General features: G+C 38.6%; 1 protein-coding gene across 3 annotated transcripts in view; it reads left to right on the plus strand.

Annotated features, from left to right (window-relative positions):
* Positions 1 to 20712, plus strand: part of LOC143034049 (nipped-B-like protein A) — a gene marked incomplete at its 5' end in the record, with an annotated part of 196110 nt that overhangs the window by 157403 nt on the left and 17995 nt on the right. For all 3 annotated transcript variants that reach the window (XM_076199933.1, XM_076199934.1, XM_076199935.1), the window contains 1 exon segment: positions 6773 to 6916. In XM_076199933.1, the coding sequence (XP_076056048.1) occupies positions 6773 to 6916 (144 nt within the window).

The raw sequence follows: 20712 nt of genomic DNA on the forward strand, positions 1-20712 counted from the left end.
TCTGCTGATTCCCTAATGATGTTAACTAAATACAAATTCAAACCTTTGATTGTGTCCTCATTATATCCTTGGGCTTCAGATCTATTCTTGAATTCTTACTGAAATTCCTTCTGTTTCTCCTTAATCTCTGCAGGATTTTTCTTTTTTCTTTATGAAAACTATTTCTATCAGCACTGAAATTTTATTTAGCTGTGGAACCTACCATTCTATGGTCACCACCTATGCTAGGACTTCTACACCTTTCATAATTCTGTAGATGGTCAACAAGTCACCTCTTTTCTTTGTTTCAGAGTTGATAATTCCAATTTTGACAATCTGTCTTCATATGACATATTTGGTAGTGTTGGGGCCATCTTCATAGTTCTCTAGATTTTCAATTTTCTTTATATTCTTTTTAGTACTGGGTGACCATATTGTCACTGCATACTCCAATTTAGGCCTTATCAGCGTAACTAATATTATCTTTACTATTTCTTCATCCAAGTAAGAAAAAGCCACTCTTATTTATCTTAGCAAGTTATAGGTTTCGCTGACAATTTTGTTTATATGTTTGTCAAGGGACATATCTTTTGTGATGATCATTCCCAGGTCTTTTTCAGATCCCACTTTTGTTCTTTTTTCATCAGTTTTATATTGTCCTGATATTTTTTTTACTTTTTTCCAAATTCCATTGTGCTACATTTCCTTATGTTGAAGTCCACTTTGCATTTCTGACTCCATTCCCAAACCCTATTCAGATCTCTCTCTTGTGAGTCACAGTCCATTTCATTACTCACATTCTTTAACAATTTTGTATCATCTGCAAAGAAGTTCATGTAACATTCCACACCCTTATCCTTGTCATTCACATAGCAAACATAATTGGAGCCAATATTGCTCCTTGTGGAACTCCACAAATTACCTCCTCCCAAGTAGAATAATTATCTCTAAGCACTACTCTCATTTTTCTTCCATGCAAAAAGTCCATCCATTTCTTGTATCCCTCCTATGGTTTCCAGTTTTCTTAATAGTTTATTGTGAGGGACTTTATCAAAGTATTTTGTAGATCTAGGAATGCACAGTCAGCCCAACTGTCCCTTTCTTGTGGTCTAGTAGTCTTGAGTAAAAACAGATATAATTTGAGGTACTTGATCTTCTCTGTCTAAATTCAGATTGTCTCTGATTTAGGATTTTGTTCTCCAGATGTTTAATCCATCTATTTTTTATAACTTTTTCACAAATATTAGCTACCGTGCTTGTGAGGGAAACCGGTCTGTAAATTGTTGGGTCTTCTTTATTTCTTCCTTCATGAATTGGTATGTAATCAGCATTTTTCCAGTCTTGTGGCCTTTTCCCTTCTTTGAGTGAGCAACTTAGTATGTTATATATTTTGTTAGTTCTTTATATTAATTTAATATCCAATTTGCTATTCCATCTGGGCCGTGTGATTTCCTGACATCAAAGTTCATTATTTGATCCATTATTTCTTTCTTTCCATGTTACTATTATTTCCCTCATGGGAGGGTATTTCATTTCTTTCCCTTCATCCTGATGCACTTTTTCTCCAGTGAAAACCTATTTGAAGTGTTTGCTCATGATTTCTGCCATTTATGTATCTTCTGTGTATTCCATATTCCTTTAGTGTAGTTTCACCATTTCCTGTTTATTTTTAGTTTACCATTTACATATAGGATAGTTTTGGTTGATCCATACATTTTTCTATTATGTCTTTTTCATAATTTCTTTTTCCTTGTGTATTTTTACATATTACTTAGATTTATATATATTTGCCACTTTCTAATTTTTTTGTCTTTTCTCCATCTTTTTCAAGCTTTATCTCGGTCTTTTGCTTCAATTTTGTCTACTATTTCAGAGTCTGATGTAAATAAATTAATCTCGACGGTCATTATTTCTAAATCTATTTTTTTCTTTTACCCATTGTGTCATTTTATGTTCTATAATCATATTGAGTAGTACATTTCCTCATAGGTCATCTCCACCTTTTACTGTCATCTCTTCCCAATTAAAGTCTCCCATGAGTACTGCTTTATTTCCATCCTTCAGTATCTTGTTTAATGAAGATTTCGTATCCTCTAACATTTTATAATAAACTCTCTCCAAGACCACATTTTTGGGGGCACGTAAATCACTGCAAATTTTCTGCTTTTCATGCCGCTATCTTCAACTTTTATTGAGATTATCTCTACCCTGTTCTCTCCATATATAACTTTCATTACATTCAAGTTTTTCTTAATCAGGAACATGACTCCACCTTATTTCTCCTCCCTATTTTGAATCCATGACCAACACTGGTACTAGTGGACCCCTTAATTTTGTCTCCACAATTCCCATTACATCTGGTTTTGCCCTCTGACAGGTAATCGTTTAATTCATGCAATCCTGAGATTAATCCAATCCATCTATGTTGGTTTAAGTCCGTTTTAATTTTCTGTTCTCTCCTCGTTCTCTGAACTTTCTCTCTTTAATATACCATTTTTTTTTTTAACCTCTTCAGTACGGGCCAAAATCTCGCGGGCAGCATTAGCTGCCAGACATACGATGTGTCGTAATAATACTCGCATCATAAAATATAGTCACCGCTTATATCGATCGTTCTCTCTTTCATCCGTGAATTTTGATAACCATAGAAAATGTGATGAAGACAGTTTAGAGAGTATGTCATTATGCAGGGGCAACTACAATAAATATCAAGACGCCGATATGGCAGCCTCGCGTATCCACTTGCTCCTCATGCCGCCTACTTATGCGGCACTGTATGGAAGGGGTTAATCTCATATCTAACATGCTTCATTAGATATGTGTTGTCTCAGTCTATGTAATATTCTTGTTTTCTCTTTGGCTTTTATTAATGTCTTAATTTTTTCTCTTTCCTCATCATTCATATCTCTTTTTATCCATATATTTTTATAGTGTTCGTTACTTGCTAATTTTATTGTTCTTGCTAAGATTTCTTCCACTGCCATTTGTGACCTGACCTCAATCTTTAGTGGTCTTTTTCCTTTTCCTTCTGCATATTTACCAATTCTGTGCACTTCATCTAGTTCGTTTTCTAATTCTTGTTTCTTGTACTGTTAGAACATTTCTTACCAGTTCTTTGTCCTCTTTAACTCTCAGGAACCAATTTGGGTTATGTTTTTCCTTTAGATCATATATGAGGGAGCTTCAAAAAGTTCATGGAAAAAGTCCATAACTAAAAATTATATGGAGGTAATTTTATTTTATTGCACCTGGGCATTCTTGTACCAATGTGTTATAACAAGTTCAAACATGAACCCATAAATGCAGGTAATGATGCATCACTGCCAGTTGGAAATCAGACACCATTCAAGCAACATGGAATCCACCAAAATCAAGGCCAGGACCAACATTAAATTCATGGTGAAAGTAGTTGGGAGAATATGCAAATCATTGACGCCCTGAGAAAATGTTTATGGTGACAATGCCCCAAAGAAATTAACAACCTACAAATGGATAAGTTGGTTCAAAGGTGGAAGAAACAAAATTGAAGATGAGCCCCACAGTGGCAGGCCATCAACGTCAATTTGTGAGAAAAACATTGATGCTGTCTGCAACATGATTGAAAAGAATAGACGAATAACCACTGAATCAGTAGCAGATAATCTCAATATCTCTGTGGGTTCTGCACACACATTTCTGGTAGAGAGTTTGGGGCTAAGTGAGCTTTTCGCTTGATGGGTCCCAAGGCTGTTGCACCCAGATCAGCAGCAAAGGCAGATCTTTCAATGGAAATTTTGATCAAGTGGGGTGAATACTCTGAAGCTTTTCTGCAGAGCATTGTGGCAGGTGATGAAACATGGCTTTACCAGTACGACACCAAGGACAAAATTCAATCAAAGCAGTGGCTGCCCTGGGGTGGAAGTGGACCAGTCAATGCAAAATCTGAGCATTCAAGAGGAAAGGTCATGGCCACTGTCTCCTGGGATGTAGAAGAGATTTTGCTGGTTGACTTCCTCGAGAACAAGAAAACAATTACATCTACTTATTATAAATGCATTTTGAGAAAACTGTCCAAAAAAGTCTCAGAAAAATGCCCTGGAAACCTGCATCAATGCGTCCTCTTCACCACGACAATGCACGCTCTCACAGTACTCGGCAGACAAGAGCTGTGCTATGTGAATTTCGATGGGAAATCTTACGACATCCACCTTACAGCCACAATTTAGCCCCATGCGACTTATTTTTGTTTTCAAACTTAAGAAAATAATGGAAAGGTACCAATTTTCCAGATGTAAAAAGAACTGCTCTGACATGGTTCAGATCACATGATCCTCAGTTCTACTCAGACAGGCTTAAAGGCATCAATGTTTGCAGAAGTGTATTGACCTTTATGGAACATGTGTTGAAAAATAAACATAACTGGAAAAAAATTTCATACTGTCCTTTTTCAACAAACTTTTTGAAGCCCCTTTGTATTATTACTTTTTTTTTTGTCTACTGTATTTTTAAGTTTTCTTTTTCCTTAATTACCTTACTGACAGTATTTTCAGCATTTGCATGTGCCGATGAACTATTTCTTTAAAAATTATTTTATTTTGTCTTTTTTCCAATCATTTCTGAGCTGTTACAAATCATCTTCTCTTATGCTTTTTCCTGCTTCCATGGCCATTGATTTTATCAGGTCATCCATCTCTTTCGTTATGGTATTGTTATATGTGTTTTCATTGTTTTTCAACTTCATTTTCACTTTTTAACTTGGCCAGTTCTATCTTGAGTGCACTTTCCTCCTCTTTTATTTCTGTGTTTACTTTTTTTAAGGGGGCCGTCGCGCTCAAAAACGAACTTCGTCAATTATGATTGGAATTTCGCGAATTTTTAATGTTATATACAGAGATGTTCACCAATTTTCATATCACTTGGTGGAAAAGCAAGTTATTAATAAAAAAAAAACGTTTTTTGACCAATTACAAACTTTCTATCTCATTTATCCATTGACTGAGCATGCTGAAAAAAAAAATACCACAACTGCTCTATAGCAATACCTAAAAAATTATCGTAGTTTCTGGAATTTCCTCTTAGTTTAGGAGAAAGATTTTTTTTTTTTAATACAATATATCGACTTCTATCACAAAAAATGAAAAAACCCACAATAAAAAGTTTGCAAATTTATTCAGCTTTCAAATGATCCAAACCCCATTAAAATCAGCCAAGTAGTTACGGAGGAGATAGAAAAAATGTAGAGAAAAGGGTAGTTTTGAGATATTGAGCTTTGAAGTTCAAAATACATTTCCCTGCATTTTTTTTATATATTTCATATAGATTTTTTTTCTCTGCGACAATCTTCATGCATTCTATGTCATTCACATGTTATTATAAAGTGTAGCTGGTACCTGGTCCCCCCTTTTACGAGGTATTAGCAGCTCAGAAGGCAAGGGTTTCAGGAGGCACCTCCTCCCTTATTGTCGCCAGGTTCGCTTACTAGAAAGCTCCCGGCTGGAAATCGAAGCTGAACGATAGTTTTCTCTTCCTCTTTCTGGTCTTTGGTGTCCCCTTTCCGTTCTGTGTCTTTGTCTTGTTCCTCAAGTGCTTTTGTAATGATGGGATTGACTCCAACCAAGTGAGAAAGAAGATTGTGTCCTTCCAAAGTTATCATCAATGACAGTCGCTCTTGTGACGAAAAGCACTTGGAGCGTTTCATTTGAAGAGGCACGTGATGGTACGTCATGCATGCTCGATGTTTGCGGTGGCATCATTTGAGAAACGAGGATGTGGAGAGTAGAGGAGTGTAATAATGCGCAATCAGTGTAACCAAGCCCGGGCACGCGCAGCAGTACTGCTATGAGTCGTCTCCAGTAATAACCGAGGCAGAAGTACACTCTTTCTCAATAATTTGATTCAGTTTCTTAGCTTTCATGAAACGCACATTTCTTCTTCGAATGTTTAGGGATTCTTGAAATGATTATAGCTTCAAGTAAATAAAAGTTCTCCAAAGGAGCGACAATTCGCTTTCTCCACCTACTCACAATAATTCTCTCAGTTTACTCACAAGAGCGAACTGCGAAGTGCTATCCCCATGTAGGACATGTTTCCAGCTAGTCTATATTAGTGAATAACAAAATACATCGCATTTGTGCCATTTTTATTGCGATGAAATAACTTAGTCGAACATATGTGCAGCGAAGGTGTACTGGGAAGTGGGGGGGGGACAAAAATAGCCATAACTCCTTTATTTTTTGGTATTTTGCTTAAATATTTCAGGACTGGCTTGCCAAAGGACACTAGATGACAAGGATTTTTTTTTCTCGAATATTTCGAAATTGGTTTATTAATAGGGTGGTCGATGAATGGAATAAACTTAGTAACCATGTAGTAAGCGCTGAAATTATCAGTTGTTTTAAAAAATGATTAGACAACTTTATGGATGGGGATGACTAGTGGTGATGGATACGGAGCTGCCTAGTGTAGGCCTTATGGTCTCTTGCAGTCTCCTTTATTCTTATGTTCTTATTCCGGGTATCCACGAGCACTCCCCTTCCCATATGTCACACCATAGGTATTCTATAATTGTATCACTGTTAAGATGTTTAATTTTTTTTTTAAAGTATTTCAGGAGTGCCAATATATGTGTGTTCACTATGAAGAATGATCTGTGTGTCTCTATTTGCTGTTGCAGATTAACTGGGACTTGTAGGGTCTCCTGCAAGAGAGATGTAGGACACCATATTGGGTTTTGGATTCAATTGTGCATTTATTTTTTAATGGTAAAATGTAGTATTTAGTCATATCTTAATGTAATTTATCCCTGTACCTGCAGATCCCTGCCCTGCCACCAGCTACCCCAGGAGCCAAAACACAGATTTTACAAACCCATCTGGATTATGAAAATGCAGAACTCATTACTAGATATTTAGCTGCCAAGCGACCATTTTCACAAAGCTTTGATGTTTACCTTATGCAGGTGAGTTCAATTGTTATGAAGTTACATAGTATCAGTATATTGAAATACTGTTGACCCTCTGTAAGATCGACCCTGTTAACCCGGATATCTAATTAGACCGATGTCATTTGAGTTAAGGGGTCACTGCCTGATTTACGAAGATTTTATAATGTATCAAAGTACGCGCACTATAAAGTACAAAGTTAGCGCTGTAATACTTGTTCTCTATCACCCTGAATATTGGTAACCACAGAAAAGGTGATCAAGCTTATTCACCAAAAATGGGGGTCACTCAGCTACAACTACAAAATATAATGAGGATGCTGATGCCGACATCCTCGTATACCCATGCACACCTCGTGATGCTGATGTCAGCATCATCATATACTTAGGGTTAAGAGAGCTACTGTTTATTCAAGTACCATTTTCTTTTGTTAGAGAGGACAATGTCCAGTAGATGGCATATGTGTTGGCTTTCAGTGCTCCCTCTAATACCACCACCACTCAGTGTGTTTACCTCTGCCACTTTGCAACATTGCACTGTGTTACTCTGCTTTTTTTGCAGATATTTCTGTGAATAGGCATAGTTCAGACTTGTTTTTCATCATGGTTTCAAGGGGTGCTGGCACTACTCAGAGGAAGAAGGTGGCCTTATCTAGTACTTTATAGAAAGCTAGAGGCTGGTGTTTTGATGGTGAAAATGCATCAAGAATATGTAGTGGAAAAAAACCCAGCACCAGACATACACAATGCAAAGGATAAACTCGTTGGTTTTTCTTTGAAATATAATGTGGAAGCTTGTTTTAAAGCATCATTTGTTGGTGCAAGGAAGTGTATGTGAGTTGCAAAGGATGCCAATCTTGAAGCTGTGACAAAGTGGTTTATACAACAACAATCATGTAGTAACAAAGTTTGTGAAGTAGAAATTCAAAGTGCTGCTGCCAAGCTAGTAAGGTATATGGGAATTGAGAACTTCGAGGCCAGAGCTGGGTGCACTCTGTTTTAGTTTGGCCACGGTTAGCACTCCCAAACTATTAAAGCAATATAGTTGCCATTTAGTATGGGGCCTAGCTTTTGGATGTAGCCTACAAAATTTTTATTTGGTATAATATGTGGCCTACTGGACTTTTATTTTGGTATGAACCTGTCTTTTAGCTTTGATAGTTTGGGAGTGCTAACCGTGGCCAAACTAAAGCAGAACACACTTAGAAATGCACCAAAGAATGTACCCAGCTCTGGAAATTGCCACAAATAGTGTAATAAACTCGCATGGTGAAGCAAGCAGTGCACCGATGGAGGCAGTAGAGCCACAGAGGAATCAACTTTATGATTTAATTAAAAATGAAGGGCTGCTAATTTCTCAACTGTATAATGTGGATGAGACTGGATTGTTTTGGCAGTCACTCCCCAAGAATACCCAAGCTTTTAACCTCTTCACTCTGGGGCACATCGCACGTCTGGCAGCATTAGCTGCCCGACGTGCATTACTTATTTTAGACAACACACCTGATTACTCAAGTGAGGACCAACTTATGAGTCAAGATGGGAAGATACAGTGCATGTCTTTGCCAACCAGTGTTTCCTCCCTGATCCAGCCCATGGATCAGGAGATGATTGTATCCTGCAAGAGGTTATACCAACATAGATACTTAGATGAGGCACTTGTGGTGCTAGAAGAGGAAGATAATCGTATGACACATAGTAAAAAGAATAATTGCTGACATCAAAAACTACAACTATATTCAGTGTTGCAGGTGCATGGAAATCAGTCAGAATTAACACCCTAGCCAACCATTGGAAAAAACTTTATGATGCAGGGGTAGGTTATGATTTGGAAGGATATGAGGCTAGGGGTTTTCATTGTATCTTTCAAAGATGGTATAAGGACCTGATTAGAAGGTGCCCTGGATACCAGGTAATGACAGAAGAAGAAATAACTGATGTTCTCACTGGTGACAGAAGAGATGATAGTAATGAAAATGAGAATGATGAACCATTGCCCAATAAACCCAAGCTCTCTCTTGTACATGAATCACTTGATAATCTCATCTGCTATATTGACTTGTCTGCAGAAAGTGAGATCCAACAATATTATCAACCTTTTAGAACCTTCAGGAAGACCAACATCTGGAAACATCATCATCCAGGAAAACAATTCAAACTCTATTCATTCTTCAAGCCAGCTTGTCCCAGCCATGCTGAAGCTGACAATGTCAGTGACCCACCTGCTGCTGAGTCAGTCAGTTCTCAGTCACCCCAGCAATCTAGAAGTGGTTATTATAAGTGGCCTCTTCTCAGTCAGTGGAGCATTACAGCTCAACTGACTCAGGATAAGTTAACATCTCCACCCACCTTCCTCCATCACCTCAAGCTCATCAGTCATCTATGAAAGGTAAATGAAATATCAAAATATTTTCTTTAACCCCATGTGTTAAATATTTTACTGTATACATACAGTATAAATTATTCACACATATTGTATGTTTTCTCTATGATGTAACTGCATATTGTGTGTAGTGTACAGTGTAATGTATACCATACAGTATGTATTGATGCCTATAGGTCTATCAGTTAAACTGGATGATCAGCTAAGATGTTTTCCGTGTTTATCATTACTCAGAGTAAAGGAAAGTAATGCAGCAAAGACTTTGTTTTATAATGCTAGTAGTGTGGTGCATTGTTCATATGGCAGCCGATACTGTGGACAAGAATTTGACTCCTACTGAAGTAATTCAGAAAGACATGTCTAAAGGATGTGAATAAATATGGTTATCCATATAGATGCATAAACACTTGGATTAGCTTAGGAAGTGATATAGCCCAAGCTCAAACAATACATGAGTTTAAATCTAAATATGAGGGGCAACTGGGTACACAAAAATGCTGGCGTTGGTATCTTATATATTTGTAGTTGTACATGAGTTACCCCCAGATTCTGTGAACTGGTTTGATCATGTTTTCTTGTTTATTATTACTCAGAGTAAAAGAGAATGAGTAATACAGCAGTGACTTTATATTTTATAATGTGAATAGTGTGATGCAAATTACATATGGCAGCTGATGCTGCAGGCAAGATTTGAGTTATACTGAAGTGGTTAAGGGGATTGATATAATGATTTGAATGTATTTATATTTGTTTTCATGTGTTTAGATTCAAATTATTTCTTTTTGTGGTGTCTGTGAATGTTTGGTTTTGTTAGAGAAAAGTATGGCGTTATGTATTAATGTTACGAGTCCAGCATTTTGTTGCATGTTGTCTCTTACTGTTGTGTGATAAATGAATGATTGTGGTGTTATTTTTTTCTTGGATAATTGAAATATGTATTTTGTGTTCATGTAAAAAGTGAAGCAGGTCCATGTATTTGTTTATGATTCCATTAATATTTATTTGTAGTACGTTTCAAGTCATCCAGGAGGAGCTAAGAAAAGAGGTAGGGAGGGGTGGTGAATGGGAGTGGAGTATGTGGGGATGACAACCACCTCCCTTGTAAAGGGGAAAAAGCCATTGATATATGTATGTAGATATGTTTCAAATGTGGGTAAAAGTAAGGTGATCAGATGTACAAAGGGGGAGGATGGCAGCAAATTGGAAGTATTAGGCATAGTGACTGGAGGAAGTGGATAGCTTTAGATACATGGGAGCGAATGTGGCTGTAAAGGGAGGAGTGAAGGTGGAGGTAGAATGGATTGAGAAAAGCAAGTAAATGCCATGGGTGATTAAAACGTGTGATGAGAAATAGATATTTGAGAACAGAAGTTTTAATGTGTTTGAAATGAAATGCCCGAGAAGTATGGTAGGGGTTACTAGCCTGTATAGTGTGAGAAACAAAATGGGGAAAAGAGGAGTGAAAAGGGAATTGGGAGATAGGGTTGATGAAAGAGTATTGGGATGGTTTGAACACATGGAAAGAATGAATGAAGAAAGTTTAGTAAAAAAAGGGTGTGGAAGGAATGAACATGAGGGGGTAACCAAGGCCAAAATGGATGGATGGGGTAAAAGGGGCATTGGGAAAGAGGAAAATGTTGAGGAAGGAAGGGAGAAGACAGAAGATAGGGGTGAGAGGAGAATGGTTGTTTATGGATGATGCTGTGATGCATAGAAAGGAGTGGGAGGGGGGAGGGAATATGTGTGAATGATATTTTGATACAACCCAAAGGAATTTCTCTCATGTCTTCTCTTTTTCTGCATGAGGGGAAGGAGAGGGGGGTTTGCCAATTGAATGAAGTCGCCTTGCAATGGATGTGCTGTTTCTTGCTGCATTGCTTCTGACCCAGGGCATTGGGCAAAGCAGGGGTGACCTGTCATCCAGGAGGAGCCAAGAAAAGAGGGAGAGATGGGTGGTGAATGGGAGTATAGCATGTGGGGATAAAAATGGGTGGGAGTGGATTTATGCCTCTGATGTTGGCTACCTCCCTTGTTAAGGGGGAATTGCCCTTGGTATATGTATTTGTTTTTAATATGGTCTTGGGTATGTGTCTTATGTGACTTGCTGCTCCATTTCTTTGTGCACTGAAGTATATTGTATATTGCACAAAAGGTGGAACCAGAAGTGGCATGTGTTACATTTGATTGATGTGTGTTTGTGATTTATTGGTTTTATGTATGTAAGTGATGAGATGTACAAGGAGAGAGGATGAAAGTGGAAGTGGATAACTTTAGATACTTGTGGGTGCATGTAGTGGGGAAGGGAGGAGTGGAGGTGAAGGTAGAGTGTAGAATGAGAGAAGCAAGTAAATGCCTTGGGGAATTAAAAAGTGTAATGAGAGACATTTGGGAATGGATGTTAGGGGGTGATTGTGCTGACAGCACTGTATGAGCCAGAAACATGTAACATAAGAGAGAAAGAGTTTAAATGTGTTTGAAATGAAATGTTTGAGAAGTATGGTAGGGGTTACTAGGTCAGACGGAGTGAGAAACAAGGAGGTGAGGAGGAGAGCAGGGATGGAAAAGGAGTTGTGAGATAGGGTTGATAAAAGAATATCGGGGTGGTTTGGACACATGGAAAGAAGTATGGTGGTGGTTTGGACATATGGAAAGAAAGAATGAAGAAAGATTAGTAAAAGAAGTGTGGAAGACAGAGGTGGATGGGGTGAAGAGGAGCTGATGACCTAAGAATGAATGGATGGATGGGGTAAAAGGGGCATTGGGAAAAATGGTATTTCTGTTGAGGAAGGAAGAGAGTAGACAGAAGGTAGGGGTGAGTGGAAAATGGTTGTATATGGGTGATGTGATGCATGGAAGGGAGTGGGTGGGGGATGGGGGTTTAAGGAGTGGTTATGTGTGAATGTTATTTTGATGCAGCCTGAAGGGATTTCTCCCTGTCTTCTCTTTTTCATGGCAAAACACTGTGACTATTTACTAATTTATTTTAAAAATGTACAAATATACTGATAAACATATATTTACATAGTAAACCATACTGCCCATCTTACAACAGGCATACTCTCATAGGCATGAGAAAATCTATCCAAGGTTATTGTTATTATTATAATTTATTTATTTGTTTGTTTATTTTTATTTATTTATTTATTTATTTTCATTGCTAGTAGGCAATGCCATTATTTCCCCCTTGGTAGCATCAAATTTCCCCTAATTTTGGAAGTGCTGCTTTAATCCATTCAGACACTTCCTCTTATGCTGTGGGCCTTGATATTATTTGTCAAATGCCTTGCTTAAGTCGAGATATATAACATGGTAACTATCATAGTTATCTTCCACATTGTAGACATTAGTGTAAAAGGATAAAAGAATAGTTACACACGACCTACCCTTAGTGAACCTTTGCTCTGAGTCATGAATCAGATGAAGCCTCATTAAATGTTCCCTGGTACCTCTTGCTGCTAACAGTTCTAGCATTTTACCTATAACCAGTGTCAAAATTATTAGTCTATAGTTGTGCATAGAAGATTTATCACCCACTTTTAGAAAAAAGAACATTTGTCTGCCACCAAGAAATGGCATGAATCTAGTTTCAACCAGCTTGTTCAATACTTCCATTAACCACTTCCATACGGTGACGCCTACGTAGGCGTCATGAGGAGCAAGTGGGTACACGATGATGCCGATAACGGCGTCTTGATTATATTTATTGTAGTTGTACCTACGTAACCTCCATTCTCTCTAAACTGGCTTCATCATATTTTCTATGGTTATCAAAATTCACGGGTGAAAGAGAATGAACGATTGAGCACTGACTTTATTTTTTATAATGCGATTATTATGACGCAACATCGCACGTCGGGCAGCTAATGCTGCCAGATGTGCGATGTGCCCCGGAGTGAAGAGGTTAACTGTTCATAGATTTCAAATTTGCACCATTTTAGTATTCTTAGAAAAGTTTTGTCTGGCCTGGGGATTTTGTAGCTTTTGTAAATTTTGACTTACATTGCCAATGATGCTAGATAATCTATCCCTCTCCTCCCCATTGAAGATTGGGTTGTAATCAGGTACAATATTTAACCTCTCTTATGTAGATATTGAGAGAAAATACTTATTAGATACTTAACTAATTTTTTTCCCCTGTATCAAAACATCTTTTGTCATGTTTGTAGTAATTTTGTGGTTTTGTGAAACATGGAGTGATTGATGACCACATCAATTGCCCATATTTATTTGCAGTGGATAACTGTTGTAAAAGGATACTAAAATGGCCAATGGGCAGAGTGTCTAGTTGTTGTTGTTGTTGTCGTTCCCTAGACTGTCTGTCCGAGCAGTCCCGTCTCCCCAAGGAATGCCATAGCCGAAACTGGGTTTTCCCACAAATCCTTTATAGAGCGTATGTTGTGTTGTTTGCGTGCATGATTGTGTATAATGCAGTCTTCCATTATGTGTTGTATGGTATGGGGTGAAGTGTTACATCCTGGGCAGCTGTTCACAATGCAGTCATCCAGCCTCTTCTGGTAGCTTAGAAGTGCTGGGTGGTGACCGCACCGCAGTCTGGCCAAGTGGACTCTGTCCTTTCATGGGAGAGAGGATTCAGAAGGGTGGATATCAGGGGGTCTGGCATGCAGCAGTGTGTTGTCTTTCAGTGTGTTAATGGAGCGGTGAGTGATATGATTATGAATATGTTTCCGGAGGGTGGTATTTGGTGGTTGTGGAGGAAGAGAGGAGAGTATCTGTGCGTGATAAAGGTCTTTGGGTGTTGTTTTAATGTTTCTTGGTGTGTGTGGGTGTTCTGCTATGTAGTGTAGCGGGTGTAATGTGTTTGTGGTGGCTGCGGCAAGTGTTTGTGTGCCTCTCATGTCGAGGTGGTCCTTGACTTTGAGGACTTTTGTTTCATGGTGTAAATGGTCTGTAGGTGTTGTATTTGTGCAGCCTGTAATTGTTTTTAGGGCTTTGTTTTGTATGATTTGAAGGGTGTTGTGGTGTGTCTCACTGAGATTAGGAGCCCATGCAGGACTCGCATAATTCATCACTGAGCGTATGCATTGTTTGTATATTGTTATATTAGTTTCTTTGTTTTGTCCAAATGTTGTTCCAGTGATTGACTTAAGTGCGTTAAGTCTGGGTGTGCATTTGTTTTTTATGTTTGTGATGAGTTGTTTGAAAGACATGGATGTATCGTATGTTACACCAAGAATTTTCTGTGTGTTTGTGTGTGGTATTAGAGTGTTGTTGATGTAGAGATGAGGTATGTATTTGTGTTCTTTTGTCCAGTTGGTGAGAAGTGTTGCTGTAGATTTGGTTGGAGCTATTTTGAGTCTGTTTGTGATGAACCATGTGTTGAGTGTGTCAAGGTATGGCTGGATTATTTCTGCAGCTTTGTCTGTGTTACGATGTGTGCATGTGATTGTTATGTTGTCTGCATAGGAAGAGATTTGTATTTCTGAGGTGTCTGGCATGGGTAAGTCATGCATGTATAGATTAAATAGTGTGGGGGATAGAACTGAGCCCTGTGGTACTCCGTTCTTAATGTTTCTGATGTGCGATGATTGGCCATTATATGACACATAAGCATTCCCACCTGCCAGCCATCTTTTGGTGTTATTGTGCATGTCTGTGTTATATATTTTATTTGTTAGGTTGTGGCGGGGGATAGCATCAAAAGCTTTACTAATGTCTAATGTTATAAGAAGTGTTCTTTGGTGGGGCCTATCTGAATTGATGCCATCTAAAATTCTTTGTGTGAGGTTTGTCAGAAGAGTGTTTGTGGAGTGTAGTGGCCTAAAACCGTGTTGTGAGTCAGCAAGGGGAATATGTGGTGTGACAAGTTTAAAGGTCAGATATCAACAGATATACCATTCACTAAAAATCATCGAAAAAGTACTTTTTAAAAGCATACAAATAAAGTTTTTACCTATTACAGAAGAATTTATTCAGAAAATTCACTTAATTGCGCCTCGCATACCACTTTTCCGAAGTCTAGATATTCAGAATAACAATATTTTAAAGGTCAGATATCAAGACTTCCATAACTTTTTGTATTTACAGTTTAATGTACATAAAAAAAAAAAACATACTGACAGTATTCTATATAATTCCACCATCTACATCTTATCAAATTTGGCAAAAAACAGTTTTGTCTTCATTTCATTGCGTCGTCTGCTATTCGAAACATTCCGCCCGTGCGCTTCGGGAAAGGTTCGGGGAATACCGCGTTCGTGACGTCACAGTTGCCAAACAAACAATATTGTTATTCTGAATATCTAGACTTCGGAAAAGTGGTATGCGAGGCGCAATTAAAAGTGAATTTTCTGAATAAATTCTTCTGTAATAGGTAAAAACTTTATTTGTGTGCTTTTAAAAAGTAATTTTTCGAGCAATCCGATGATTTTTAGCGAATGGTATATCTGTTGATATCTGACCTTTAAGTATTAGGCGTTCAATAACTTTAGAGGGGGTGCAGAGAAGTGTGATTGGGCGGTGTGATGTTGGGATTGTTGGGTCTTTGTTCGGTTTTGGAATGGTGATTATTTTACCATGCTTCCAGATGTCGGGTATAGTGTTGTGTGAATAGCTGTATTTTGCAATGTTTGTGAGTGCGTGTATACCTTGTGGTCCAATGTGTTTTAGGTGGATGTTGCTTATGTTATCAGGGCCACAGGCAGATGAGTGCTTGAGACTATGTATTATGAGTTTTGTCTGACTGTCTATGAAGGGTATATAGTCTGAGTCTGTGGGGAAGTCTTTCTTACGTCGAATGGTGCGTCGGTCGTCAGGGTGAGAAGTGAGATGGCTTGTCTGTGCAAAATGACGTATGAGTGCGTTTGCTCGTTGTCTGTTTGAGGGTAGATTATCTGTTGTTGTGATTATTGCTGAGTGAGAGCGTGTAGTGTTACTGTTGGATAGTGTAATGCTGTTGAGTGTTTTGTACAATTTGCTGGTGTTTGTTTTGTGATCAAGTGTATTGATAAAGTTTTGCCAATTTTGTGTTTTTTGTTCATGTATTTTATTGGCAATCACAGTGTTTAGTGTTTGTATTTGGTCTGCTATGTTTTGAGGGATAGGTGTGGGGGTACCGTGTTTAAGTGTGTCACGTTGTCTGATGAGGCTTTGGATTTCTGGTGTGAAGTTGGGGTTGTGTGATTTTCTGTTGCCTCTAGGGATGTATCTCTTGTCTGCATTTTGTATGATTGTATTAAAAGTGTGCACAGCATTGTTTATGTTTGTGATTGGTGTACTGTTAAGTGTTTCAAAATGTTGTTCTGTCTCTTCAATAAAAGCTTCCCAGTTAGCTCTCTTGTAATTGGTGTAAGTGTGTCTGTGGCCAACTGGGGTGCATCTTGTTTTGGTGGTGATGATGATTGGAAGGTGGTCAGAGCCAAGGGTTCCGACCACTCTCCATGATGTTGTTGGGGTTAGGCAGGGGGAGCAAAAGGTGATATCAGGAGAGGAGGGAGTGTAGAGGGCTTGGTGTGGGATATGTGTATGATTATGTGTGTTGTTCATGATAGTCAATGAGTCAAACTGAGTCTGTATATCAAGCCCTCTGTCTGTGTCAGGGTTGTCTTGTAGATCTACCTGGTGGAACAAGGATTTCAATGTTTTATATAGGGAAGGAGGGTTCATCTGTGGGCCACAACCCTCATCCTTCTTGAACCTTAAAGAATTTTCTCTCTGTCTGTGTGTATTTAGATTTGAATTCATGGATTGTTTCAGCTTGGACTGTACCACCTAAGTTATTTCAAGTATTCATATATATGGAGAACTATTTCTTTACAACCTTTATAGGCTTCCTTGATTTGTTCTTGTGACCTCTTAAAGCTGGCCTCTTAAAGCTGGCCTATCTTAATTGAGATATCTTCGGTCAGTGTAATGTATTGCTGTTATGGACCCGAATACTGTAATCATATTACCTCTTTCTTTTCAGTCTTTCATAGTTGGTAGACCCAGTTCTTTTAATGTCTACTTGTATGTTTTATCTGCTAGACTGGGACCATTTTGCTGCACTTTGTATTCTTGTATGTTTTATCTGCTAGACTGGGACCATTTTGCTGCACTTTGTATTCTCTCGATCTTGCTTGTATCTATCACTATATGGGGACCATACCACTGTTGCATATAGTCTTGGAGAGATCAGGGTTTGGATGAGCTTTTTCATCATTTCTTCATCCATACAGTGTAAAGCCACATTAATCTTTTACAGCAGTCTGTACATCTCTCCCACAATCCTGCTGATATGTCTGTCAGGTGAGGTTGTCTTTTATCAACAATCCTAAATTTTTCTCTGCTTTTGTAATGGATTCACTTCCCAAGGAATAGTTTAAAGACGGTCTTGTTTCCCTATTGCCCATTTCCAGTAATTTGTATTTTTTGGTATTGAACTTCATTTCCCAGTCTTGGCTCCATGCAAAAATAATTGTTAGCAGCCTACATTCCTGGTTTTTCTCTTTTCTCATGATTTTTGTATCATCTGCAAGCATGTTGGTAATGGTACCTTCTATCATGTCATTGACATAAATAATAAACATTGGTGCAACCACTGAACCTTGTGGAAGTCCGCTGGTTACTGGTCTCCATCTTGACATCTTATCCTTAAGTATTGTCCTTATATATTTTCCCCCACCAAAAAGTCTTTCATTTAAGTAGTTTGAATCCAATATACTGAAATTTTCATACAAGTTGACTGTGAGGTGTGATGTATCTACTATAATAAAGTAGTAGCCTCAGTTTGTTCACAACTCCTAGTGTTTTAAAAATAGACCCCCATAACCATATATATTCTGATACTCCAGGTACTTGGATAACTATATTTAATTTCCAAAAAAAATATATATATATTTTGGTTAGGGTTAAGGGTTAAAGTTAGGTGGGGTATGGTTAGGTTAGGGATTATTCACGAACTCCTAGGTTTTTGCAGATAGACCCCTATAACCATATTTATTCTGAAACCCAAGTTACTTGGATAACTATCTTTCATTTGTATCTACTATAATAAAGTAGTAACCTCTGTCTGTCTGTTCACGAACTCCCCCAAAACCATATACTGTATATTCACCATAACCCTGGCTACTTGGATAAGTATATTTTATTTCTAAAGGGCACCTCCCTCCTTATTGATTTTTTTTCAACATTTTATTTTTGCTATCTTTTCCAATGAGTTATATTGATATGTGTAACTTTTCTCCACAAATCCTCTCAAAATTAAAATGATCATCATTTGCCCGCAGCAATGTGTGGGTAATTTGGCTAGTCTGTATATATATACCAAGGATTTTTTCCAACTTATAAAAAGGTAGCCAAGTTAAAAGGCAGATACCCACTCCCACCCATTCCATTCCAATCCATAACCCTTTACTCTCTCTTCTTAGCTCATTATGGATGATAGGTCATCCCTGTATTTCACCCACTGCCCTGGGAGAAGCAATGTAGCAAGATACAGCACATCCACAGCAAGGTTGCTTCACCTAATTGGCAACCCCCTCTCACCTTCCCCTCATACAGAAAAAAAAAGAGAGAAGACAAGGAGAAATCACTTTAGGCTACGTCAAAATGTCATTCATACATAATCACTCCCTTGCATCACAGTATCATCTATACACAGCTGTTCCCCACTCACTCCATCTCCTGTTGTCTCCCTTCCTTGCTTAACAGACACTCACCTCTTATTCATTGCCCCCTTCATCTCATCCTTGGTCATCCCCTAAAGTTCACTCCATCCATCTCTGCCATCCACATCTCTTTTATTAATCTTTCATTCTTTCTGTGTGTCCAAACCATCCCAATACTCTTTCATTATCCCTCTCTGCCATCTCCATTTCAACCCCTGGTCATCTCCTAGCCTCCTTTCTCGCTCATCCAGCCATGTAAACCCCACCTTACTTCTCAGACATTTCATCACAACTATATTTAAGCTTCTCTCTGCCTCTTACAAATCCCAGGTCTCTGCCCTATACAATGATATCGACACAAACATCCCTTCATATAATCTCTTTGCATTCATTCCCAAATGCCTATTTCTCTTGACAGTTTTTAATACCCCTAGGCATTTACTTGCTTCTCTCAATCTGCAGTTCACCTCCACCACTCCTTTTTCTACTACATGTGACCCTGAATGTCATAGCTATCCACTTCCAACCACTCTCCTTTTAGACTTTCTTCCAAATCACTGCCAATCTCTCCCCTTGTATATCTCATCACCTTGCTTTTGCCCACATTTACTTTCAACTTTCTCCTATTGCATACCCTCCCAAACTCCATCACTCTCTTAATCCCTCCTGATCATATCAAAGTGCAGTGTAGTCGGCAAACTACTTGCTCACCACCCACTTCTCTCCATTGTTTTTAACCATCTCCAGTCCTCTGCTCATTACCCTTGCCTTTACCTCCCACACCACTCCATCCCTGTACATATTGAACAGCCATGGTGACATGACACATCCCTATCACAGCCACACCTTTATCTGAAACCACTCTCTCCATTTCCCATTCTAACACAAGTTCTACTACTTTCATAAAACCTCTTCATTGCCCTTAACAGCTTTCCCCAAATTCCATATATCTGTAAAACCTCCCACAGTTCCTTTCTGTCTATCCTGTCATAAGCCTTTTCCAAATCCATAAAGGGCCAAAAAACATCCTTTCCTTTTGCTAAAGCTTTCTCAAATATCTGCCTTATCACAAAAATCTTATCCAGTCAACTCCTACCTTTCGAAAACCCATAATGTTCCTCACCAATTACTCCCTCTGTTCTTCTCCTAATCCTCCAACTACACTCAACAAACTGGTCACTTAAAGCCACCACATTGACATTCCTCCCAAATCTCTCTAAGCACTCGTTTAAATCTAATCAGAAGCCCCCTTCTACACTCATCTCACTACCAGGCCCCTGTGCACTTACAAAGATCCACATATCCTGTCCCAGTTTCACCTTCATCTACATTAACCTTGAAGAAACCTTCCACTCCACCACATGTTTACTTATCTGCTCACTAGTAGAGGCACCCTTTCCCTCCCATCCTCTCCTCACTCCCAACACCCTCTCAATTACTCGCCCTTTCAACTTTGTTTCACTTAATTCCAACACATCCATTTTCCTTCTCACAAACATGTTGCCTATCTCTTCCCATTTACTCTCATCAGTACCACACCCATGCACATTAAAAGACCCAAACCTTAGGGTTCTGGTGGGAAAACTCCTCCCAGACTCTGTTATGTCTTGACTTCTCATAGGAATGTACTCCTTAAGGTAACAGAGTAGGATGCCTAATCTGATCACTCCATCCCATTTTAGCTGCCTTTTATGGCCTGAGTGGGAAGACTTGGTGGGAGTATTCTTTTTTCCCTGGAACAGAAGGGACAGAGGCAAAAATGGAAATATATACTCAAAGAAGTGGTACAAGACAATATTAAGGGGAGGGGGCAGCATAAAGGAGGG

The sequence above is a fragment of the Oratosquilla oratoria genome, chromosome 16 (genome assembly GCF_046742065.1).
Source record: "Oratosquilla oratoria isolate Oo_2021 chromosome 16, ASM4674206v1, whole genome shotgun sequence".
Taxonomy (NCBI): domain Eukaryota; kingdom Metazoa; phylum Arthropoda; class Malacostraca; order Stomatopoda; family Squillidae; genus Oratosquilla; species Oratosquilla oratoria.